General features: G+C 38.4%; 1 protein-coding gene across 1 annotated transcript in view; it reads right to left on the reverse strand.

The window, feature by feature from the left end:
- Nucleotides 1-5,747: 5,747 nt before the first annotated feature.
- The window catches only part of SH3GL2 (SH3 domain containing GRB2 like 2, endophilin A1), a 90,872-nt gene continuing 69,402 nt past the window's right edge, over nt 5,748-27,217 (reverse strand). The window contains exons 2-9 of the mRNA XM_066569258.1: nt 24,438-24,506; nt 22,132-22,204; nt 17,891-18,034; nt 15,861-15,994; nt 14,630-14,788; nt 13,111-13,214; nt 9,672-9,802; nt 5,748-7,238 (exon numbers count right to left, since the gene is read on the reverse strand). Coding sequence (XP_066425355.1) covers nt 7,039-7,238; nt 9,672-9,802; nt 13,111-13,214; nt 14,630-14,788; nt 15,861-15,994; nt 17,891-18,034; nt 22,132-22,204; nt 24,438-24,506 — 1,014 coding nt within the window. The 3' untranslated portion in view covers nt 5,748-7,038. The remainder of the gene's footprint in view (nt 7,239-9,671; nt 9,803-13,110; nt 13,215-14,629; nt 14,789-15,860; nt 15,995-17,890; nt 18,035-22,131; nt 22,205-24,437; nt 24,507-27,217) is intronic.

The raw sequence follows: 27,217 nt of genomic DNA on the forward strand, positions 1-27,217 counted from the left end.
GGACACTGTGGCGCCCCAGGCTTTTTATCCTCTTGATCAGAAGTGTTAAAATGATGGCATAAACATGCCAGCTGCTTTCTACTTACTTTAACTCTGTAGTTTGTTCTGCTTCTGGAAGATGACACTTTAAAGCACCTGATTAGAGGAGTTGCAGAAACTGATCTGCTACCTTAGCACCACTCTTGCCTATACCCCACAGGGGAGCTGGGTACAACATTGGATCAGAAGATCACTGTAGGATTGATGAAGCTAATGCATCTGCAGCTTCCTCTAGACATCATCACTGATGCTGTCATCATACTGTATCTTTTCCTCATGGTTTAAGTTTGCATTACAGTAACTGGAGCTGCTTACAAGCTATTTGCTGCCTAATGCAAAAGGACTGCGAGAGGCCACCTTTTATCTCAAGCTTAAGAATTAAATTATGCTTGCAAGATTTTCCATTTATGACTATTTTTTCTCTTTATGCAGTATTTGTTCTAGGTTCATCTCTGATCATGTTTCACTTCCAAGCTAAAATCAGAGAAATTCCAGGAATACACATCCTTTATCTAGAAGAATAGAAAAGAAATAAAATTGCTCCCTCTTTTTCTTACTCTGCTGTTTCCTTATGATTTAGGAAGTATTAATTTCCAGTATTACCTGAAAATTCAGCAATAAGAGAGGATGGTTCTGGTGGAACTTCCTACTAGTAGCTTGAACTTCCTTTCTCACTCTTCTACAGCTAAGAAGGCCTTGTTCATCATGCAACTCTATACATGAGCTGAAGCTTCAGGCATATGATACCTCTTACATTCCTACCCAGGATCTTCTGGGTTCTTCCTACTGTGATCTGTGGAAGACCCAGGCAGGTGCAGATATGAAATGTTTGACTGGGACTGTCCAGTTATATTAAGTGCTCCAATTTTGGCTCAACATTTTAGATGTATTGAAGATGAAATCACCTAATAGATCTCAATAGAAGTCAAGAAAATTTAACTGCATGCTGCACTGAGTTCTACTTGCAGAATTGGCAGAGGATTATCTAGCTTGTCAATTGCAAAGGGTCAGGTCACAGATGAGTTTTGACAAGTTTTCATTGCTTCTGAATAATAAATGCAAATACTTGAGGAACCTTACAAACAAAACCTGTGATGGCAATTCAGGTAAGTAAAAACTCAATGGGCACTTCAAGAAACCAAACTTTAAATACAGTTAGTTTAAATGCATGTTAAATGTTTGAAAATTTCCCAAGGTATTTGTGGAATTCTTCTTCTGCAGTCAGCTTGGTGCAATTATTCAAGTTGTATATTGTCACCATTAGATGCCTCAGTACCCCTCAAATACTTCAGCCAGCCAGCCATTATAGCTGTAACAGTCACACAGAATCATAATGCATAGCAGATATCAGCTTTTACAATGCTATGGTTTTACTATTTCCAACAGAAACAAAGTAAATTCTACCTCTCTTAAAGAGATAAATACTAAATTGGGAAAACTGCACCTCCAGCTTATATATGTTCATTAGAAATTCTACTAAAACAGCTGTCTTGGTGATGTGCATTGCAGCTAGTGCCCACTGAAGGATCTTGCTGCCCATATGAAAGCTCTGAGCACAGGACATGTCCTGGGATGTGTCCCTCAGTGACTGCAGAGGGACAGGAAATTCCCTAGATAAGCACTCTTGATGGTGGCTGGATAAATTGCTGAATCCTCCAGTTTCAGACAGTGATCCAAATAAGTAACAGTTGTATCTGCAGGTGCTGCTAAAGCAGATCTTGTCAGAGAGAAGTGCAGCCTCTCCTGGAGCCTCTCCATTAACAGACGAGGTGAGTGTAAGAGACAGTCCGAAGTCTCCCGCATTTGCCTCACGACCATCGCAGGGACAGAGACCAGGACCCTGAGACCTTGCCTGGAGTCCTGGCCTGGTGGAGGTGGATGCTCACCAAGTGATTGTTTGCAGGTCTGCTTGCTGTGTCACCGCGGCCTTACACCTGCTGCACGGTCACCGCTCATCACAATAGCCCATGGATTTCCTCTTGGCCTCTTGGCCAGATGCCACCTGCTTTAGAGAAAGTCTAACTTTCTGAGGTAACTTTGGTGATCCCCCATGGAAACTTTTTCATCTGCCTCGTGACCGTCGTCAGTGATGGAGATTGAAGTTCCCCCCCTGCCCCCAACAAGGACTGAGACCGAGACCCTTAAAGTTCTAACACAAGGGCCCTGGGCTGACTGAGGTGGGATGCCTGCCAAGTGTTGCCTGCAGATGTGTTCGCTGGACCAAGACTGATTTCCCATAGAAACCAGTCCTGAAACAATGGGTCCTGAACTGGGCTGTTCTGTACTTGTTTTCAAAGGACTTATTCTCCATTGTCCTGTTCCTCTTCCCCTCCCAGCGGAGAACTATAAAAGACCCCTGAGTTAACCAAAGACACTGAGACTCTCCCTGACGTGATAAGGCAGATTTATTGGCTGGACCACGAGGATTTTGTCTCTCCATTGGTAGCTATACCTTCCCCTTCTTTTTCTCTGACCTTCATCTCCTTTTTAATCCTTCTATCCCGTTTGCTGTGGACACTCAATAAAGGTGCATTTGTTTTGATTAATATTGAAATCCCCTCTGCGTTGTTTTTGCATTCTGAAATCAGTTAGTGAACAATCATGACCCCCCACTTGTACGAGCGGATCATGACAGTGAGACAGATGAGCTTGAGCCCCTTTATCTTTCCCTGCATTGTTAGTGCTTCAATTCCATGTTTTACCAAAGGCAGAGAGAAAGTGAAATACACAAACCCTAAGCACAGTGGAAGGGAGAACAAGAAGCATGAGGCTGGCTGCCACTATCCCAAAAAATGAGCTGTGGGCCAGGAGATGGCTCTCACTTCAAGGACTTCAGTTTGTCCACTGTTTGCCCTAGAGGCACCTGAAAGGGAGATGTTTTCTGTGTGTGTCCCAGAGCAACCAGAGCTTTCAAGAGCCAGCAGCTCTAGGAAGGCATAGCAGAAGTTGCTGTTTCTTTGACTGCTCCACTGTGCTGCATCTCCAAGGAAATACTAACAAAGATAACCAGCTCAGAAATTTTCTGTACATTACAGTGCATAACAAGAATATGTATGACAAATCTGTTCCCATCTTCTGCAACACTTTAGATCAAATGGCAAGGAAAGACAGAAAAGCCTTCTGGAAATTTCACCAAGTCTGTGATTCAACTACCAATGGCTAAAAGTTTAGAAATTATAAAATAATAATTACAGAACATTCTAGACATTCTGAGCTTAAGTCTAAGACAACCTACTGTGCTTTACAAAAAATAAACGTATCTATAGAGTGTACTTGCTTTTAAACAGTGTTATGCAATTATACACCTAAATTCATTGTATGATTTGCTTATCACAAAGTCAGCCTGCTCCTGTGCTGGGAAGAACAATTTCCACTCACCTACACATATCTGATCCTTGAGAGATGAGAAGCTTGGGATTCTTCTGAAACAGAACTATTAGCATACAAGTGGCCTAAAGATTTGCAAGACCTACAAGTGTGAAACTAGAAAAGATGTCCTCATAGCAGATTTCAAGTCTTGTCAGAGTAGCTCATATGGGAAAAGCAGTATGACTATCTTCAAAGGGAGAATTGTCTGTAAGCCAGATTTGAATACAAAATTCCGGATGTGACTCCCATCTTCTTTCTTTCTGGAGGGAAGAGGGTATTTTAAAAGAAGAAAAAAGCTCACATTTTCAATCGCTTCTTTATTTGGATGGAGAATTGTTCAGGGAACTGTTGGGGTATTTTGCTATGTTTTTCACAAAGATTCTCTCTGCAATAAATAAAGCTGGCTAAGAACCTTACAGTTCAACAGAAAAAAAAGAAACCAACATCAAACCTAAACCATTTAGCTATATCTGGCAGTTGATATCTCAGTGCTGGCAGGCTTCCTAATTTCCTCTGTGACAAGCAGTTCTGTAGCCAAGTTTGGTAACTAGGAACCCATGTCATATTCTTACAATATATCTGAAAACATACACCTTGGGAAGCAGGATGACAGGAGCTGTAAGTCTCTCAGAGAAAAAAGATTTCATCCATCAACACCATATCTTATGTGATTCTAGAATGAAGGTGTCACAAAGCTCCACAGGCAAAGCTTTGAACTTCCTGTTGTGCAAAAGCAATCATCCTCCTGTTTTTTTCTGGATCACCCTCTTTATCGTAGTACTGAATGTTTAGATACAAACTTCTGTCAACCCTGGTAATTCCTCTCTTAGCCAAGTCCAATTTTGATCCTGCCACCTCAGGAATAAAGCATTATTTAGATATTACCTGCAGGAGACACAGAACAGAGCAATAAGGTAGTGCCAAGAATTCTGCAACATGTCAAGACTAGGCCCATGTCATCATGATGACTATTTTGTACAATCCTTCTGGTCCCATTTATTGAAAGACATTACCATTCCCTACATTTTAAAAACCAGGGCCCCTCAGCAGGGTGGGGCAGCACTGCATGCCAACTACCCTTTTGCTTTAAATCATGTAAATTTTTCTCTGAGGTTGTTGCCCTGTGGTTGCATGCTCTCCAGAAATGCTACAGATTCTAATCTGTCAAAACTGAGGTATGACAGTGCAGTACCTGTGACTGCTAGGCCTTGGTAACTAACATAGTTATTAATTCTGTAACTGTTTATAGTAATACTAACTAACAGTAACTATAGTATGGCACCATTAATGCACTTGTAAAAAAGTTTCACGTCCAATGAGTTTGAAACAGATTTCTTCCAATCACTGGCAGAAACTTCCTTAGAGGCCAGCCACAGGATTTAGGACTTAACTGTAATAAAAAGTTACAGGAATTGTATCTGTATGTATATTTTTTTAGTAGTTTAAGTTGGAAGGGACTGTAAAATGTCACCCAGCCAAAGACCCCTGCAATGTGCATCTTCAATTACGTGTGTTTACTCAGACCCTCATCCAGCCTGACCTTGAACTGAGCCTTGGATGAGGTGCCACCTCTGAAAGACTCCTCTACTCTGTCAGTCTCTGTCAACATGCCCTGGGACATGACCATATGGCAGAGTGCAGAAGAGGGGGAAAATAAATTGAGAAACACTCTTAGCAAAGGGACACCAAGGCCGAAGAACAATGAGGTACAGATAGTCTGTGAAACACTAGCAGATATTCACAATGAGTCCTGTCCTTGACTCACCACTGAAAAGGGGGAAAAAATGAGGAGAGAGAAGCAGCAGAGTGGAGCTTTTATGGACATACTGTACACCTACAAGTACCCATGCCAGTGAGCAGCTGGTGGGGAGAGTCGGGAGTGAATCTGAGCTTGGGAACTGGGACAGGAAAAGTCTTTTTGTTCTCACTGCACAAAAATACTTGAATTGGTTTAAATTCGTTTTCTTCAAGTCAAGTTTGCCTTGCTTGTAACAATACCTCTGTTTTTACTTAAACCATAAATAAATTATAAGTTACCAAGTTCTTTAAGCTTCATTAGCATTGTGGGTGCCAGGCAATGTAAGCAATAACTTGTATCTACAAGACTGCATGCTAGTCATTGAGAGACTAATTTCATGTGGTCACTGTTAAGTTCATCCTGCTTATAAAGACCTTTATATGTATGAGATTTATTTAACTAAAGTAAAATGATAATGCCAAAAAAAGAAAAAAATTTTCACATTTGCAGGAAATGAGAAATACATCTAAAATAAAATTCTTGTTAGCTGAAGTTATCAAAGCAGTTTTTTAAAGCAATAAAGCAATAATCCACAACATCATTCTAGTTATTCTCTCAGCATTTATTTGAAATAACAATACTTTCCATGATATAGTTTAAACATTAAGCAGTAGGGAATTGTCTTCATTTCACATCATCCAGTACTGAAGTGGCACATTCGAAGCAGCACATTAAACCTCTGATAGAGTCTGTACAATTTAGATAAATAGAACTCTGGATAACTAAACTAACAGAACTTCTGCAACTGTTACCAAAAGAATGCCAAGAAGCTAGGCACAGCACTGTACACACCAAGTGCAGGAAGGAGGAACACAGGAGAACCAACTAAACAGATGGGAAATGTTTTTATATATACAGCCACATGTCTTCAATTGCTCAACAGAAAAACAACATGTTTTATTTTGTCCTCATTGAGGAGAGAGTATGCACAAATGATGTTCAAAGAACACATGGCAGACAGAAACAAATGAAATGAGGGTTGTGTTTGGTTGGTTACTGCATTCCTCAGTGAATAAGTTTACAAAGGATATCTGGTGCTTAAGCAGCAAGGTTTTGTGCCAAGACTTGACAAGAAACATTAAATAAATGCCAGTTTTATTCCCCATCTTGCCCATTTACTGGCATTTTGGTGAGCATGCTAAAAGTTCCTGAAGGGCAAATTCAGGTGGTTTGTGGTCCAACATTTCTACTACAGGAATCCCCATTTGATAGCTTACAGTTTACCTCTGGAGGGAAATAGGCCTTTTAACGATAATTAAGAATATAAAACTTAGCAGAGAGCAGCAGGACACACAGTACAGTGGTTCACTTTCTGAGAAACCAGAGGATCTACACTTATGCTCTCTCTGTGAGAACAGCCAGCCAGTTGGTTGGAAGATACAATTCTGGTTAGTCAATGTTAGACCTGTGTGAACTGTATCATTAGGAAGGGAAAGATGGAATGGCAAGAACTTTTCCCTCTTTTTATAGAGAACTAAGACTGAAAAAGTAATACGGTGGTGATAGGCATTATCTTCCCAACACCACCTTCACTTCCTGCTACTTCACTGTGAACTACCTGCTTTGCTTGCCATCATCTTCCCCATTTCACCTCACTAATGGCTCTGGTTACTACCAGGCCAGCACAGTCAATAAACTAATCCACGCTATGCTGGCTCAGAAGATACAACGCATCACCACCACATAGTATGACAACACGTAAACCAAAGATGCTCATTAGGAATTGGTAACTCTAACCACTGCAGTTTGCACTTGTAAGGTGTAAGAAGCAGCATTTTGAAAGCAGTGGTACTGACACAGCTATCTGTGTCAGAGGTGGTGGATCAGCATTCCTAATTGGGTAATGGAACTAGAATATCGACATAATTGATGGGGAAGAAACCTGACTGGCCATGAAGCATCCCCTCATACCAGTTTTCATCAATCTGGTTAGTGAGGGTAATAATATCACCCTCTTTAAATCCAAGCTCCCCTTCATTCTCTGGTTCGAAGTCATACAAAGCTCGGCAGCATGGCTGATCCATGTGAGCACCTAAGGAGAAGAAACAAGAAACAACATGCTTATAAATCTCAACACTTAAGAGTACCCATTTTACTACTGTACCTATGACAGATCTTGCTGTTTCTGTTCTCACTAATATTCTGATGACAGTTCTTCGATAATACCTATATTTGGACTGCCACTCTTTGTTTAGAAGACAACTATTAGCTTCTGACAGCCTTCAGTTACTCTAAGTGCCTACTGGTAGAAGTCTGAGAATCCCAAAAAAATCAAGATATAGTCAAGCCCAGACCTGAAAGCACAACCATGATCAATGTGGAATCCAATTTTTATTTGTTAATAAAATACAAAAAATTAGGAAAAAGCCCTAACATATTTCCAGCTTTACTGGCAAAGAGATGTTTTGTCTGTTTACCTCAGGTAAGCAGTGTAAGTGGTAGCTTAAAATGACAGTGAAGATATAACTGTATGCTTGCCCTTTATTTGGAAATTTCACTGGTACAGCTATACCACTGCTCCTAAACCTCTTAATTTTAGTATCACACTTCCAAAGATTTTTATTCTCCATTCCCACAAAACACTTCATTGCAGGGCCATCAGGATAGATTCAGAAAAAGTTTGAAATTGAGAGCTTTCTAATATGCTAATTCAGGAACATCTAACCATAAACCCTTTAGATTAGCTAGTGGATATTATTATAAGTCATTAGTTTGATTGGACTTTCACATGTTATATGAAATTAACAAATATACTCCCTCTTCCCTCCCCCTGAAGTCTCTATAGCGTCAAGCCTACCAAAACCAAAATTGTTACTGGTCAAAATACTTAAGATTTAGCAGCACTAAATTGTAAGAAATCATATCCCCACCTGAATTTCCATAGTAAAAGTTCATGCACTTTCAGTGGTCTAAATGAATCAACACATGTCACTTTGCCATAATGGTAGTTCTAAGAATATTTGTTCTACTTTTGCATGAATACTGGCTTTAAGATGAGTAAATTTCAGATTCAAACATTCTGCATATTTGTTTTGAGCACTCACTCTGGTTAGATGGCCCATGCTTGAGTTATTTTATAACAATAATTTTCCATTTCTATAGATCTCAATAGAGCACGTTTTTCAAATACCAGACTTAATTTATTAAATTCTATAGTGAAATCTTATTTTCTTTTCTTTACATAATGCTTAGAGTGTATTTTGGTTTCTTTGTCATGAAGACTACTGTGCTGACATCAACAAGCCTTACAGTAAGCATGTTTGGTATCCTCATTGCTAAATGAGGATACAGCTGAAATTTAGAAGAAATAGCAAATAAAATCTTTAAATTAATCACTCTAAACATATATTCAAGAATTTTCAAAGAAGGTGTACCTCTGAAACCAATATACACTTCCAAATAAAAGCCCTACTTAAGAAACTGTTAAATACTGCCCTCTGAAGAGGGAAATATAAATGCTGGAGAGATACATGAACATCAGTCGCTCTGGCTTAGCACAGAAAAGTGTTCATGAGACTACAAAAAAGGAGTAAAGAAGAAAATTACTGGTGGAATGAGGAGAGCTCTAGCATGCAAGACTCAAGCCACACTCATGCACAAGGAATCTCTATTATATCCTTCTCCACTGTTAGCACAGTGAGGAGATTGTTACGAGTTTGCAAGGTTGTGTAAGATTATTTCAAGTTGTCAGAGCTAAATGGAGATACTCTTCCTCTCTATATGTGGGAGAAAATCAAACATTCTCATCAGGATGTTATGGAAAGAAAGGAAATCCTGACTAAAGAACTAGTGAAAAACACCTACTCTTGCAAGGTGGAATGTGATAGCAATTGTCACTGAGGCAAACTGGAATAACTAAAATCAGGGTCTGGACAGAGGCCAGCCCTCGCTGTACCATGGGATAACAGATCATTACTGTGTAAGAAACAAATAATAAGACTTCCATGGTATGGCTGATATTAAATAAACCATTCTTTAAGATAGTAATTATGTACACTCATACTAATGGTAAATCTTGCTTGTGCTGCTCCTACTTGGACAAAGAAAATAGCTCATATAGCATAGTTTTTCTTTTCAGTTATTTTTACTTTCAGGTTCATTGTGTTATAATAACTGATTTTAAAAAGCAGGATATGGTTATGGAGGTCTGTCTGGCTTTAGGTTTCTGCATTTTTGTGGAAAACTTTCAATTGTTATTTTGGTTTTCTAAATGCCTATTTTGTAAAGATCTGTATTTCAGGGTAATCTTCTAGGACAAAATAAATTTTTGACCAAAAGACACATTTAAAGCAGTGGATAATCAATCTCTGTTCTCCTGCCTGAGGATATGAACACTTCCCAAAGAAACAACAGTTCAAACATCTCTCTTCTATATACTATCCCCATTCTCATTTTCCCTCATGGAAAAACTAATCTCCAGAACAAAGCATACAACTTCTGCATGGACACAAAGCTCTGCCATTACCTGATGGTTTGGGTGTGGTGGCATGGGATATCCCTCCATTGTGCTGTGTATTGTCACCAGTCGAGAAATCCAGGCTCATACGGGGTTTGGGCTGGTACTCTCGCCTGGGCTGAGATGATGCCTCTTTTATTCTGCCAAAACATCAAGGTTAAATGTCAAGAGTTAGTATCTTGTTAGCAGACGAGATGCACCAAATACCTTTATTTCCAAGGCTGAAATTCTCATCCACCAGTCATATCCATAGTAAACAAGTTGAGTCATTTGGAGTGGATTTTTTTGTTTACAACAGTATTAAATTACCAAAACCAGCCAACGTGACTGTGCCATGAAGTTGTTAATTCTTCATTCCTTTTAGAAACCTAGCAATTTGTCTATCTTCCTCTCGCCTAACAAAAACCAAGCACTCTTAATAAAGAAAACTTGTTGCATGACTATCAATGCTTAGAGAAGAGCTAGACAAACATCTCTGTCCCCATTTTAACCATGACTTTTTGTTTCTAATCCTTGCAAGCATTATTTATTCAGTTGATTGATGCCAACTCTTGTCATTTTGTAAGAAGACTCTGTGGGAATGTACTGACTTCAGCTTCAGACTTGGTTAATTTGCAGTTTGGCATACTTGTTTCACAAAGGGACAAAAGTCCACTCTTCCCTACTCTCAAAATAACCATTTATTTATCATTAATTTCAACTATTTCTTCTAATTGAGAAATCTAGAGTTTCTAGGGGAGGGTCTATTTATAGATTCCAGGGTAAAATTCAGGGAAGGGATGAACAGAATCAGAGCAGCTTATGCAGAACAACTACCACATGTATTTCTAATTCCACATATGAAAGAACACTTCATAAGTACTTACAAGACAAGTGGATTTTTCTAACCTTTTCTATATCTGCCCTAGATTTGCTGCTGGTAGCACATTTTGATTCATCTATTGTAAAGATCTTCATCTAACTTACTGACTTTTGATCCCTATAGCAAGGTTTTCCTCACCATCCAAAATACCAATATAAGTCAGTTCCTAGAGAATGCTTTTCTTTCACATTAAAAAACCAAACCCATAAGCAAAAAAAAAAAAAAAAAAAGAAACCTAACAAAAAAAAAAAAACACAAAAAACCAACCAACCAACAAACAAACAAAAATTTAAAAAAAAATCCCCAAAACCAGAAAAACCCACTTAAATAATTGAAGTGGTCAAAATAAGTAAAAAGTCCTTGATTTGTTTCACTCATTAGCAAAATTCAAGACAGTAAAATTTTTAAGAAATACTTAAACTAGTTCTGTTACACTTAATGCTTTCATGAACCACCATTTTTTTCAGATTATGAACTATAAGGCGATAGTTCTAGTGACTTGCTAAAAACTACCCAAAAGCTCAGCATGAGCCATGTTTCTTAAGAAAAGAAATACCTCCAAGGAGACCATTCCTGCTTCCCAGCTGCTCTGTCATGATACTGTGTTGGGGAAAACTGTGTTGGTGAAAAAAGGAGTTTAAAATAGTTTTTGCTGGCCTTCTAGTTTTTATTAATTTTACTGAAAATTTCTCAATGTTTGCCAAGCTCCTAATATTTCCCAGTTCCTGGAATCGTGGCATTTTAAGGGCATTTATGCCTTCCTACTAATGTGTAGAAAAGAAATGAAATTCTTTCACTTGTACTTCCTGAAGGAAATCTTGAAGTCTAATCTAAATGGCCAAGAAAAAAATAGAAGACAAGTGCATTTTTAAATTTTTCATAGTTTTTACAGTCTATCTCATACTTTTAAAACATTCTTTTGTGAATATCTTGCACAGGACAGTCTTGGTATTTATAAGACATTGTCCATGCTGGGAGCCAGCATAAACAGGTTCCATTCACTCTTTCAAAGAGTACCTAGAAAATGGGCAGTATGTGCTGTAGACATCACTGACAGTGAACAGTAATAAATTTGCTTAGCTTAAAACTAAATAATGATTTATTTTCTGGCCTGTATAGTCAAAAAAAAAAAAACCAACCAAAACAAAAACCCACAACCAAACTCTGCGGGTTATGCATTACTTGCTACCTGCCTATCACCAGCAGGGAAAGACTAGTAGTTTGGATAGTAACAGCTCTACATCCCTGACTCATCTCTGGCACGAACACATCACAGTGCTCTGTTTGTGTCCAGAGGTGTGGATAAAGTATGATTTAGCCAGCAGCCTCTTTACAATTAGGGATGCAAAATATTTAGTTCAACTGAATTACCACAACATTCTGATGAGAGGTCCTTGCAAAGATAAAATCATTCACAGCTGAAACTTAATACTGACCAGTTAGCAGAAATTTAAAAATGGCAAAGGATCATCTGAATTGGTACAGGAAGAGAAATCTATTGTAGACATGTATGTTCAGTTAATGGCATAATGTACGGACTACCAGATAAAACACCTGTCCCTGAGGAATTTTTAATGCTTCTATAAAGAAAGTGAATTGCAGTTCTCTTTTGCAAGTGCTAAAAATTTTTCTGTTAGCTGTTTAGACAGCGCTGCAAACTGTATCCATGAACAGTCAGCATGACAGCCTACCCACCAAAACAAGTGCTCCTCCTAGTCACAAAGACTTTGAGACTCAGAAGTGAATGAGGTTTTCAGGATGCATGCTCTGAGAAAATTAATACTGACAGACCCGGCAGTATTAGCAACTTGATCTATACTAATGACATCAGAAAACAGCTGCCTTTGCACAGTATGTGAACATTATCTCCTCTTGGGAATTATATCCAGCTTTTTCAAGGAGTCTGCCAGAACCATATTAGTAGAGAAACCTTCCCTGAATGTTAAATTTCTTTTAAGAAGGATGTGTGTGTGAGGAGCTAATCAATTTGTTTTGATGGAAACAAAAATTCTAAAGTAAAAATGATGAAAAACTCTTAAAAAAAGATGTTGTAGGAATTCTGATAGCATATGCAGTTATACAAATGGGGATGGAAGAGATTGCTCAAGTCCTGCATCAAGTTTGATCTGATGATACGAGGAATATTTAATAAAGTTGTTAATAATGAGGGTCTCACTACTGGCTCAGGAAGATCTTCAGGTAGATAAGAATGCAACAAGATACTCTTTTGCAAAATCAATTTTTAACATCTTTCAGAATGAGCACACTTTGTGAATACATGCACAAACAGTAAGGAATCCAAAGTTGCGACTGTCATTGAGTTCAATATTTATAAACACTTACTTTCTGTTAACTCATGTTTGATAGCTTTACTGAGCTGAGGTGCTTTCCTGAACTCATACTTAGAAGTAGATGCATCTCCAAAACATTTAAATATCAGCTTGTAATCATCTAATGAAATGGTCCTTGATTTCATTAAAGAGCAAGTACCAATTGAGAAGGATAACAGCATTCCATTCTAGTCATAGGGTTTCTACCTCTGTAAAACTAACAAACTATTCAAGAAACTTACAAAAAGTGCATTACCTATCTTCCAGTTTAGAAGTAACTCGCTGTAGGATCTGTGTGGCCTGCTTGTGGTACTCCAGCTGGGCTTGCACAAGAGCAGAAAGCTGGCTCACTTGTTCAATCTGAGGATTGACATTAAAACATCAGATCTTAGGTGAATACTAAAGGCTCAGGCAATAGAGAATAAAGATCACTGTCCACTGCAAAGGTAGTTCAACTTATCTCTCTAAAACCTTGTTCATCTTTGAAGTTAGCAGTAAATATTTACATATTAGCCTTTATTCATTACCACATCTGATTATGACCTGATCTGGAATGGTAACTGCAACTCTTCTCTGCTGATCATCTCTCCATGGCTGATTTGCATGAACAGCAGCCTAAAGACCTACCACAGTCAGCAAACAATATGAAAGTAAAAATGAGACTGTAATGAGAGTATAATACACCTTCTCCCTCCCTGCCTTTGAAGGGCACAGAACCACAGGGACTATGATCATGCTTCTATTGTATTTTGACCTGTGAAGCAGACCAAAACAGAGAGTTACTACAGACTCTGGGATGCAGAATAATTGCACTGAGGGCAGAGAGCATTCCACTTCATAAGGGAAAACACACTCAGATCCCCACTTTGTGCGTAGTGCAATTGCTAGCGGTTTTCATAGTGCACAACGCCACAATGGTAATGGGAATGTTTGTCAGCACTATTTGCACACATGGGTATGGATGTTACTACAAAGATTAAAACTACAAGCTTGTTATATTTCCTTCATTTCAGTGTAGTTATATTTAATTCCTATGGAAATACTAAGTTCTATATGCAAATATTTTCAGGTTTGTTATAGCCCCTCTATAGCAATCTAGTAACAAAATGAAGAGTTAGAATAGGTGTGAACTTAAAATAAATCAAATAATTCACATCAACAGAAATACTTAAAGTTAATTTCCTTTGACTACATATTCTATAAGACAGACCCCAGCTGACATGTTATAGAGATATTTTTTCTTGCTTAATTTAATAATTTCAACATTAATTATAAATAAAACATTAGATAAACCCAGAAAATGCTCAATCTGAACCAATATAAAAGCAAAACATATTCTGCAGAGTCAGATATGAACAGTTACAATGACTTTGAGTTTTCTATTCACGATTGCATCTGATTACAGCAGAGACCATAGGGTTATGAGTTCATAATTTCTGATCTTTACAGTCCTCTCAGCAGCCCACACACTTGAGCAAAAGACTTGGTCCAAACCCTATAATCACAAGTAACATAAATAGTTATATTTACATAATTCTAAGAAGAAAGATACTTCTGTTTTGTAAGTAATGCTTTGCATTTAGGAAGCATAACGATGCTACAGAGGACTCACATTCTCTAGCTCAGTTATCTATAGAATACCTAAAAAATTGTTCCTATAAGAACATGCTGTACATTGCTATAGGTTCTGAGCCTTTCACTGTGTCCAACAAGAAGGAAAGTGTCTCCACTATCTTTCTAAGACTCTGGTCAAAGATTAACAAGGGTTATCTCACATCCATCTCCAGAAGGTTAAACATGCTTGACTCAGCAATTTCTTTTGATTCATCAAATTTCTCCAGAGCTTGACGAAGTTCTTCATCAGGGAGCTTGCCCTGTCTTTTTTTCTTGTAATCAAAATCCAGGCGTCGACCCTCCATTTTCTTCAGGTGATGCTAAAAAACCAAAAAAACACAAACGCGAGCAGACAATAAAGGACCTTCCCCAACTTTCCTGATACTGCATTGTAAGCAGGTAGTCCATGCACACTTGGAAACATATGTTATTTGCTGTCTACTAATCCCTTCCCAGAGGAGAGAAATACGGAACAATGAAATACGTGGGTTTACATATCATTTAAGAAGCGGCAACCTAAATGACAGACCAAGACTAATAAAAGGCCATGCAGAATGGACAACTTCAATTGCCATCTCTATAAAGGATACACAGGTTTCTTGCTTTTTAACTCTGATGAGAATTACCTATACACTGTTTTTTTACTAGATGTTCAGGAGAAAATACTTTTAAAAGCACAATTTATTACATTTTTATCTGTGTAACAGCATTCATAAACAAAGCAACACAGGATTTATTTTTAGCATTTCTACCAAACCACTACATTATCTTAATGCTATCTTATACTGAAGATTTCCTAGACCGTTATCTGAGGTAATGTTCATGTTCATCTGTTTAGCAGCTGCCACGTTCAACTGGCCAGAAGTTAATGCTACCAGCATGACCATGATTACTTGAGGTGTTTACTTTCTCTCAGAAGAATCAATTTTATCATGCACTACAATATTTATAACTACCCATTTTCTAAATGATATCAAACAGTCCAAGATATCTTTCATCCACATACATTTAACAGTATGAAAGCCTTACTGAGCTGAAAAGAGCAGCTACTCATGCAGATAAGCATTTGCCATACACTAGAAAATGGCATGTGAACATCACTACATCTATTTTGTGAAATGAGCTTTCAAATGGCAAGATTAGAGTACTGTGCTCTTGCCTGCATAAGACTGAAAATTTTGCCACCAAAAATGTTCAAATTTTTATCTTTCCCTTTCTAATGCATCATCAAGAGATACAGAATTGAAAGCAAAATTCAAGCCAAAAGAGACAAAAATCAGGTCATTTTCAAACCTGAACGGCCCATTTTAAACTACACAACTAACAAAAATTCTAAACATATAGACAGTCCACACACTTGGCATTAGTAAAATGCTGCATTGAGGGTAATACCTGTATTTCTCTCAGATCTTTATCATGGAGATTCTGAAGTGGGTCAATGAAGTTTTGCTTCACTTCCATGTCTAAAGAGTCCTTGACTTCAGAAAGCTCCTTCATAGCTTCTCCCACATCAACAAGTGCTGGTCCTGAAATAAAAGATTCAGTCAAAATATGTTCATTTCAAATCATCGTAGAATGAAACTGAGTCATGGAAACTTCATGGCAACTACAGTTCGTGTTTCTTTTTCAGTCTCAAATTTAGGAAAGACACAGAGGATGATTGCACTATGTGAAAGAGCAACATAGATTTTACACTCCTGCAGCCACCAGAGTTCACGCCTTGTAATACAGCTGAATTTGTGGTTCTATGATGTGCCAAGACAGGCTCCTCCACATTCCTTACTGTCCGTTCATTCCCCACTCTGTTTAAATAAATATGCTAGAACAGAATTGTATTTATTTGGTGGTATCATCACCACACTGCATTAAAAAATAGTTTAATTCAAGATCTCCCCATTTCTATCAGTAAGACTGGTGACAGTACCAAATGAAAGAATTCTTAAAAATTTCACAGATTTTTTTTTTATGAAAGGTTTTTTGATGAGACTATAGACTTCATAGTACTACTACACTTGAGAGGTCTGCCACACAGACCACTCAAGTGTAGGTGTATGAAGCTCATAAACTTCGATAACCCTAACTGCCTTTTGAAATTTCCTCCAACACTAACTTGAGGGCCACAAAAACTACCACTCTGTTTTACTTCTGCTCCATAAAAAGAAAAACAAGAAGCTCAAACATACCTCCTGGTTTGAGGTATAGGTTAGGAAGAAGAAAAATAAAACCATTTTCAAAGAATATGAAGGGTCTGAAAACCAAATTATGTGAGAAATCAAGCTTTGTTTCCCAAGCAGCAAATGCCAGCAATGCACTGCAAAATGAGAGAGCCTTCCAGATGGGGACAAAGAATGACAAATAGCCAAAATAGCTGCTATTAGTTAAGAATGTGAAAATAATTGTTGTATCTATTCTGCTGCATGGTAATGCAGTTGTCACAGAATATAAAGCAAGTTTCAGGAACTAGATTATATTAGTTCTTAATTTTCCTTTTAAAAATTGTTTGAAATTTAATAAATGAGAGGCAACCAATTAAAAAAAAACAGTAGTATTTAGCACAAATCAAATTGCATCTGTCAAGCTTACTAGTGAATTACATAAAACAAATAAGAAAGTACTTTTTCCATTCCATATGTCTTTATGTCAGGAAAACAATTTTATGATGGTTCAAATAGAGAAGAGGATTTCCACAGTCCTGTTTGAGGGTCCTGTGTATTGTCATGTAAAAATGGTCCCAGAGAAGTCCACACAAACAAGACAGAAAGACAAAGTATGCTGTTGTAATGTCATCTTTTTATAATCAGAACTCTATTGAAGAACATAGTTTTAAGAGTCAATTTAACATCTGTAACCCAGACAACTGTAAACTCATTTGGGCTTGGAGGGAGAAGCAGTTAACAGATAAGACAGGAGTGATCATTAGTGCCTTAAAGTGTGGAATTTGGTCAGAAAAAAAGGCCAAAGCCTATTAAAAATCTATTAGTTTTTATTCCTTGCTTGCAATGATGACAGTAACAGTTGGTTTAAGGATTCTGAGGACAAAAGCACTTTGTTCTATATATGCATAGACAATAATATCATTTCTGTACATGTACATATTTCATACTTACAGCCGCAGTAAGTATCACAATTTATGACAGAGAGCTAAAACCTATGGGTCAAAATAGAAACAATTTGACTTCCATTTATACAAAAAGTTTCTCTGATCAAAATCCTCAAAAGATACTCAAAACAGGCCTAGACCAACCTTAAAGGGAAAGCTGGATGGAGCAGATTTCTAACGCTTCTTGCAGAGAAGCAGAACTCAAATGCTTCTTGCAGATGTTTTTCCTCTATAAGAGTGCAGCCCTTTAATAATGAAAGCTGTATGAAATTTTCCTACCATTTTTATTGCATTATAATGGAAAGGGAAGTAAACAAGTTACCAAAGTTGCATTCTTCACCAAGTTCTCGGCCAAATTTCAGCATTGCATCTGCCAGCAAGGCTTCTGCCTGAGGATAGCCGGGTCCCTTTTCCTGGCCTCGAATTTTTGACATAGTGTTGATCATGCTGAGTTTAGCCCTGGAAGCTGAAGAAGGCAAGAGACAGAGGTTACAAGCATGCAATCATTTACCTACACAGGCATAAATCCATTCTTGTGTTTAAATTTATCTGAGCAACTTAAAACATATTTTAAAAATACTATGTAAGTTCAGGACTAAGCCCTGTTTTTCATAAATTATTTTTAGAGCAAAGGAATGAAATATTGTTGGTCAATACTGTTTTTATTTTTCTGGCACATTAGAGAGGAGTCTCTGCCCTGAACTTCTAAGACAAAGCTTCCCTTGAAATGACTTGGACAAAAGAAAGCCCAGGAACACTCCCAAAATAGCATGTTTATCCTGTGACAGAGAAGAAAATCTTTACGATATCTCCAGATTAATCTTAATCTTAAAATCCCTGGGTACCAGATGGATACTAGATTGAGCCAGCCTTACCCTCAGGGAAAAGCCCAGACTAGGTATACTGAAGATTAAACTGTGGTACCCCCCACTTTTTAAATGTTTGAAAGTTTTTTGGTTGTAGAACATTAAGGAAAGCCTATATCTCCAAACATGATGTGCAGCAACCTTTCCAACACTTTTTATTTTTTATGGGGATTTAGGGAAATTCCTACTTCAATATAATATAAATAATATAAAATAATTAATTTGTTTGCTGCTGTGCTCTAGTGAATTTTTGCAACTACAGCATGTGAATGGCCTGAAGAGAGTGAATTAATGCCACTTGACTTCAAATTTGTCCAGCTAAATCCTACTGCCAGCAATGCAGATTCAGAGCATGTTTCTAATCTGCATTACTCTGTGTGCTACTGGAGGGCAGAAATGAATTCTACCATTCTACCTTCCCCCTTGCAAACACTTGACTTTGTAAGGTGCTCTTAAAATTAGTTTTCCTGTCAACAAAACATTATTCGTTCACACTGTTGTGTGCTGATTTCATTGGTCAAAACTCAGCCTTGCACAAGTCACTTCAGCAAAATGAAATATTAGCAGACTGGAGTCAACAAATGTTTTTCATATATTTATTGTTAAGAATGCATATCAAGAGAGAGATCTTGTTGCTGAGTATGTTTCACTTTTCAGCCTTTGTATCTGTTCACAGAGATACAGACATGGAAACACACAAAGGAAACTCAGGCAAGTCTCACAGTACTTATGTTGCCTGAAAACCAGCTATGAAAGGGCAACGTATTTTTAACATTTATTATGGCTTTTTTAGTTTTCCCACTACTCTTGAGTTCCATCAGATTATGTTTTTCAACATCTGAATTTCTTCATGCCTTCTGTTTCTACCTACTACAAAACTACAGTCAGCAGACTTGCTGACTGTTCAATATAGAAACTGCATTTTAATGAAGTTAAATGTCATTGAAATGATGGTGGCAATAAGAAAATACAGAAGCACAAAAGAAAACAAGGCACAAACAAAATTAGTCAGGGGAGTGGAGGCAGCAAGCTGAATTAAATCACGAGCAAATGGAGTATTTTCATAAATTAAAGAAAGAAATATAAGAGGGAAAATGAAAAAATGAAGTGGCTATATTTTGGACAGCAAGGTAAGAGTAGAAAGCAAAAGTTAGACAATGATGCATACTTCTTTAATTGATATTTCAAAACACAATGGACTAGGTGTTCTGTAATATCACAGTACTATGTTATCCAAGTGTTTTCTAGGCACATGTTATTTATCAAGGAGTGTGTTCTACATCTCAACTCCTCTTCTTCCTTCCAAACCCAGGCAAACTTTGAATTTTCTTTAAAATATTGCTGTTAAAGGGGTTTTTTTTTCCTGTTTGTGGCTTGTTTTGTTGTCTTTTTTTTATTATTTTTTAAATTAAATTCCCTCCCTTTTCCCAATGTAATATTCCTAATTTTTATGAAATGGGAAAACAAACGGGAAATACTAGAAAATGGCATGACCCATGTAAAAGGTAATACAGTTGTAGGGAGAATTTTAAAAGAGAAAAAAATTTATTTTATTGAAAAAATAAATTACAATTCTTCTCATTATAGGGAGCCCTTTTGCAACTGACATAAAACAATCTAAGATCAGGTGAGTGCTGAAAAGGTTTAGTCCTCCTTTCTTCTTACCTGTGGAATGAACAACATGATCTCATTATATAGGGACGAAAGTGAATCTTCCCCCGCCTATTACGATGTTAATTTTTTGATTCTACTTGCATGTGCCACAAGCAGATGAAGGGATATGTAGCTAGACTATGGAAACTGTTTTTTCATGAAGCACTGCAAATTAAAAACTGCCTGAAATGCCTGAAATCATACTCATAGATACATGCAGAAATTTTGCTCTCAGCTTTTACTGTGTGCCTGTTTCACAATTCACAGCAACCATAACCACTCAGATGTGTCAAGAAGGCAGTCAGAGAAGCATCAAACAGCCAAAGCTTACTACTCAGTCTACACAGTGTTGCTTAACAGCAATTTGACAGCAGTTAACAATTTTATCACTATCCCCATAATGTTTGCCAATCCTGTTGCTTTTCCTGCAGAGTACATTACAATGAGCAATGAAGCTGTGGACTCAAGTCATAAACAGAATTTCATCTGCTGACATAGAAACTCTTCTGGTCATCATTATTTTCTATCTAGAAGTTCTTGAACTTGTAAATACCATTCCTCTTTTTTTTTTTTCAATCCACTGTCAGCATTATCAAAATATTATCTTCTCTTCTGTGGTCTAACTTCAAAAAATCACCAATTAATCTGTAGCAGCAATAGCCCTTCAGCATACCACACTGGAGTTGAAACATTTCACAGCAGTTCAAATTTATTTCTAGCTATTAGGAATAAAATTTCTCAGTGTAAATGTGTGAATTTTTTCTGTAGTTACATGAAACTCTGAGATACTCATGGTAGACAGAAGGCCTAATTTTACCTTCAGGGAAGTGGTCCCAGAACCAGCCTGACTGAGTTTGGGAAGTGTTTGTACAACACTCTCAGGCATATGGTATGACTCTTGGGGATGGTGCTGTGCAGGACCAGGACTCAATAATCCTTGAGGGTCCTTTCCCACTCTGCATATTCTGTGATTTATTACAAGCTAACTCCATTGACCTTAACAGTGATGCTGGCATTGACTTACACTAGTATTAAAACACTTATGTTCCTGGACCACTACAGAAATCTCTGTAATGTGCATTGTAATGGTTTCCTTGTTTATTGCAGGTCCAGATCACCCCTTCCTGTAAGAAACTTTTGGCAAAAGAGGAACATGTAGTTCTCCATCAGCCCAATTGAACCTGATCTTTCATCTCCCTATGGAAAAGACTCATTGGTTTCTATTTTGAGGGTTCAATTTAGACATGTCTGATAACACTTGATTTTCCGTCCTTTCCTCCAGTATGACATCAACAGCTCTTTTGCACCATCCCTTTTCTGTAACAAGGATGGGAATTGCTGGAGGGCCAGAGGAAAAGTGGTACCTCTTCTTGTGCCATAAAGGAAGTTGCTTTGGAACTTTGCTTTTCCATGGTCTGCAAGGACTGCCTGATCCTTTTCCTTCACATGGCAAATGGCTGGGAAGGTAAAGGAAGGGCCTGCCTCATGCAGATGCTCCCACCATACCTCCTCTGATCCCCAGGTGTGCGCTGTGTCAATGCCAGGGCTGCAGCTGCCCCATGCACAGATCTGTGATGATGATGCCAGGGCTGCGGCTGCCCCATGCACAGAGCTGTGACAATGTCAGGGCTGCAGCTGCCCCATGACAGAGCTGTGACAATGCCCGGGCTGCGGCTGCCCCAGCTGCCCTTGCCCTGCTGCCCTGGGCAGCCACAGCCATCACCATCTTCGGGGCAGGCCCCACACTCACAGCGCTGACACGCTGGCTCCTACAGGTGACCGCACCCAGTTCGTGGGCATGTGCTGCCCACTCACCTAGAGAAAGAAGGCTCAGAAGGGAAACAAAGCCTTCCAAAGCCAGTCTCCATTCTCTCCTTACATAGAGGCCTGTACTCATCTCTATTGTTTACTTCACTGTAACTTCACCAATTTTGTGTCAACCTTAATTGCACCAGTGAGGATGAGATCTGTCAGACTTTATACTGGTAAGAAAAAGTGTTTTCAAGAATTGGTGCAAAACTGTAAAATTGTGAAATTAGGTTACCTGGATTTGGCTGAAGATACTCTATTGTCTTTGCCATTATTTCCACAACTGCCCTGCTGGTAACATCCACTTTCTAGAGGACAGAGGGTTAAACAAAAAGAAAAATGGAAGTTAGACAAAAGGAAGAAGTTTTTCTCTCATTTTGTTCTTATAGATTTTTTTAACTCTTCTTATAATTTTATTTTTATGTGCTTCAGAACAGCCCTGGTACCAGAACAACCCTGGAACCAGAACCTGGAACCAGGTAGTAATACCTGGAAAACTACTAAAGTATGTGTCCACCATTTCAGTTTATAGCAGGTCCATGCTCAATTAAGGCCCTTAGTACAGAGTACCTCAGAACGGGTTAGGAATTTGATATGTTGTACAGTGTTATTGATACATTTGATGCTTTTGATTACTGTACAGGACTAGTTCTTTATATCACCATGGGAACCATTCAATAGGGAAAACTTTTTGAACAGTCACAGACAGCTTTTTGGAGAGCTGTCTATCTTTGATCCCCTAATAACTGGCAAAATGAGAGGAAAACAGAAGTCACCCAAAACCAACCACTAACAATAAAATGTGCTGTTTATCTCTTCCAGAGCAACATCTGATAAAACTGGGGTAAGGAAGACTAGATATCACTCAGTTCCCAGCTTCAAGAAACCTATCAGCATGAATGCACTGACCATTTATTTCTCCCTGGCTGATTCCCATATTTAGAATTTTAAAAAACTTGGAGCTGAATAGCATTACTTTCTTCTACATTCTTTCGTAGTAAGTCTTCCTTTCTTAGGAAGCAGCCCCTGTCCAGATCCTAGACTGAATGTAGCAAAGTATACAACTATTATTACTCTCAGAATCAGGCCTCAGAGAAAAAATGCTGCTTTGGCAGATTGGGGGATCCCCATAATGTCCTGTACTCTGTATTTATGAGGACACATTGCATTTCTCTGCAGGGTAGCTTGTGTCCCACAGAGTGAACTCCTTTATCATAATGGCAAGTTCCTATTTTAAAAAAGAACACCTGAGATAGGTTGGTTGCATCGTGCTGTCATCATGTTCTTCCTGTTTCCTGTTGCCATTGCCATCTGTCCAGTCTTGCTCTATCCCTTACACTGAGAAGCAGGAGAGGTCTGCCAGACTTGGGTGAATAAGTAGCTGAACTGCCTGGCAAGGAACTTAGAAATGGCTAGGAGGCTGCAGCAGATAGTGGGGGCGAGGGAACAGAAGGCCAGGGACGTGCAGAAGGATCATGTTCACTACCTGCAGAAAAGCTGGCAGTGGACACAGGGCCAGGTGGGCAGCATGGAGGCAACTGATAGATTTGCTTCACAACTTCCACAGCTTTCAGTGTTCCTGTCTCCTGGGCTGCCAATCCATCCTGCCCACAAGCATGATGTGGGACCCACACCTGGCTGTTGCAATGTCCAATTTATCCCAGTTTTCTGAATCCTTGCTAACATTTTCTAGTAGGAATGCCTATACTGGTTACCCACTTAAACAGAAGCTGAGAGGAAGAAACCAGCTCTGTGCTTTCTTAGTTAGAAGTACAAAGTATATGCCCTTTATTTTTCCATCCAAGATTTTTTCCCCACCTCATTATACAAATGTACAGATAAATAGCTTATTTTTCATTTAATCAGAGTTACATATCAGATATGTATCAGATATGTTACAAATCTCCTAGCACATGCTTTTATTACAAGATTTGATAGTACCTTTGAAAGCTGAAGCCTGAAAAAATGCTGCCCCTACTGATCCTTTCAGGCGAAATATTATCACTGCCACATACAGCTGTGGCTTTTTTTCTTTTTTTTTCCCCTCCACAGAGTCACTCAGTGCGATCAGTGCCAGCCTCACCAAACAGCCTGTCAGAGGGTTCTTCCCCATGCACCTGAAGCACATTGCCAGTGGAGGGTGCCTAACAGGACCCCTGAACCTGTGAATGAATACCCCAGTGCCATTGTCATGCCTAGAGCCTTGATACTCAAGGAGCCAGGAATTATCAGCATCCTTCCCCACTGAAATGGCTGTCTTGTAGACTGACTCAGTTTTCAGAGATCCTCTACAAAGGTTTAAATGCAGCTAATTTGTAGATGACTTCAGCCCCAGTCTCTCTGAATGAAGAATTTGCATTATAGAGTGCCACATATCCCTTGGTTAGAAAACAAAAAGAAATAGAAAACTGACAACACAGTCCTGCTGAGCTAAGTGTTTAAAAATTCTCTCAGTGATTCCAGGACCAAAACCTTTTAAAATTCCTGTCCTAGAAAGAAAAATGCATGGTAATAATGAATATATGCTGTATTTAGACTTACCCTTTCCATTTCTTTGAAATCATCATCTAGTTTTGTTCCTTCTGCACCTCCTACTTTTTCGCTCACTTTCTGCAATTAAAAAAAAGAACAACAGATTCAGCAACAACTGAAAAAAATCCAGCTACAATATTTCCTTGTAGAAATGCTAGGGTTTTTTTTTCTGTTAAGTCAGTACAAACAGTAAAACTTATTACTCCTTCTGAGAAACTTATTTCCAACACACTCTAAAGGAAACATTCAGAAATAACATATTACTGCTTAAGCCTCAGAGACCCAGTCTTTGACCAAGGATACAAGCCACACTTAAGCACAGAGCACAGAGTGGTTCTAGCCATCCAGAAAGCAAGAGGCACCCATGCCTGAGAACTTCCAGATATTGACTCACCCTGAAGCAGATCACCAGTAAAAATCAAGAATTTATATATAACTTGATAGACAGAGAGACAGAGAGATTGATTAAAAAAAATCTATATTCATTCCATGAAAGAGTGTGAGTATTGTGTTATACATAAAATACACAACTCACTTATCTAGATAGAAAGAAATAAAGGGAACTCTGTTAGTATGACTTTAGCAAATGCTCTGGTTTTTTTATAAAACATTAAGTTTGAAAACTAATTGGAAAATGGAATAGGGCTACCGTTTCATCTCCCTGATACAATGTAATACACTGAACTATGTTTCCTTTTACAGTCAGTAACATTGACAATAACAGACTTGAAGAGTAACTGCTCTACAGCACCATTCAAAATGGATTTTAACAATTGCATTGTCAGTCACAAAGTCTTTTACTACTATATTCCCTCAACTAAATCAGGTACATATGATTCAGTGAACATATTAATCTTTCACTGGGATGGTATTTGTCATAAGAAATTAATCACCATATAAGTTATTAATTACTGATTTCAGTGAAGCGATTCCAGTAATAAACAAGAAGAAAGAAAATAAAAATTTTACTTTTCCCCTTTTGGTTTTAACTACTGTGGTAAGTCCTCTATATTATTTTTTTAGTATAAAGAGGAGGAATACCCACAGTCACTCACATGCCATTAGTAAATTCCAGACATCTGTATGATTTTAAATTCACTTCAGTTCACTACAACAAAGCTGCAAGTGCATCATGGCCAAGCACTTACTAATGCAGGCTGTAATTATCTGTGCAATAGGAAATAGCTATCAGCTCTGTTTGTTTTCTGTCAGCATCTCACAAATTAGTAGCCAAAATGGTGCATTAATGAAACAACAATACTATGACAAAAACAAGGAATTGTATTTCCCAGTATTTCCTGTACAAAAGAGATGTGCAAAAGCATACAGCCTCTTATCAATAATCTGAATATGAATGAATTTGTGTGGTCTGTATTATTAAACTTGTGATCTACAGAGATAAGTGAAGTGCCACAAAAGAATCAAACACAGTACTGTTAGGGACAAGGGACAGTTTCAGTTTTAAAAGATTTATTAATTAGTTTCATGAATGAATCTTCCACAAATGGATATCCTACTACAGATAATATGGTTAAATCTGCATGGAAGCTTCCTACTATAAAGATTTCACATCCCAAAAAATAACAGTATGCCTATATGCTAGCACCTAAATATTTAAAATAGATTTTTCATATCTGTAGTTCAACTCCAAGGCTACAAAGTACTCAAAAGGAATTAATCTCCCAGCCCTTTTGGGCTGTAGCTCTACATTTCTTCATTTTGAAATATTTTCATGGTTGATGAGTGTCGAGGTTTAGGGCAAATTTGGAGGAGAATTTCTAAATTAGGGCTCCTCCAGTGAGCAAACCCACACAGCCCCTCCCCCCAAACGGTTCAGGAAGGATTCCTCGGAGAGGAGTGGAAAGAACCTGTTTATTTACCAGGCACAGCACCCCCCAGCACACAGAATGAACAATACCGGATGACACCACTCTGAAAAAAGATGACAAATTCAGAAAGTCTCTCAGGGGGTAGTCACTGTGTTCTCAGTCCCTCCGGCGCTGGGGCAGCTGCTGCAGGCCACAAGGAGCAGGATCTTGGTGTTTCTCAGGTCCCAGTCCGGAGCAGGTTCGAAATGATCAGAAAAAGGAAAGGAGAAACCGTCCAGGAAGAAATTGGACAGTCTAGCTGAACTAGCTAAAAAGCCAAAACCAAAAAAAAACTGCAGTCTCTGTGTCCCGCCAGGCTGATAAGAAAACCAAAACAAAACTTTCCCTCTTCAGAGCCGGTCTTAAAGGTACAGAACATAATATCCAACATTAACAGAACACATGAATGGGGATACAAGCATCATAACGTCACCCTAGGACAATGAGGATTTGCAAAGACATGTCTTTTCATCCCCACAGATGCTCTAAATTTCCTAATTCACATCTATAAACCATAGCAATTGCTCCTTTCTTTCACATTCATCACTACTCCAGCTGAGAATTGTATGACACTCTTACAAGCACAGCCCAGCAGTCTTCTCGAGTGGTCACTGCATAGTCAAAAAGGCAGGTCACCCCTCTCTTCTAGACTTGCTTTCAGTTTTTGCTTACCTTGTCAATATTAGGCTCATAGTTACCATCCAGAGTCACTCATTTAAGGTGGCTAAAAACACTATGTGCTAAGCAGAAAATTAATTTGTAAAGCTCTATGACAAGTACTGTTACAAATGGGTGAGTCAAAGGAGAGAGAGAAATATGAGCTGTTAAGTCTTCAGCCCTTCTGGGGCTGGGAGTCTCTTCTCTCAGGGTAGTTACATCACATACCCTGAAGGAACCGTGCTCAACTCCATTATGCAAGCA

This window comes from Molothrus aeneus, chromosome Z (genome assembly GCF_037042795.1).
Source record: "Molothrus aeneus isolate 106 chromosome Z, BPBGC_Maene_1.0, whole genome shotgun sequence".
NCBI lineage: Eukaryota > Metazoa > Chordata > Aves > Passeriformes > Icteridae > Molothrus > Molothrus aeneus.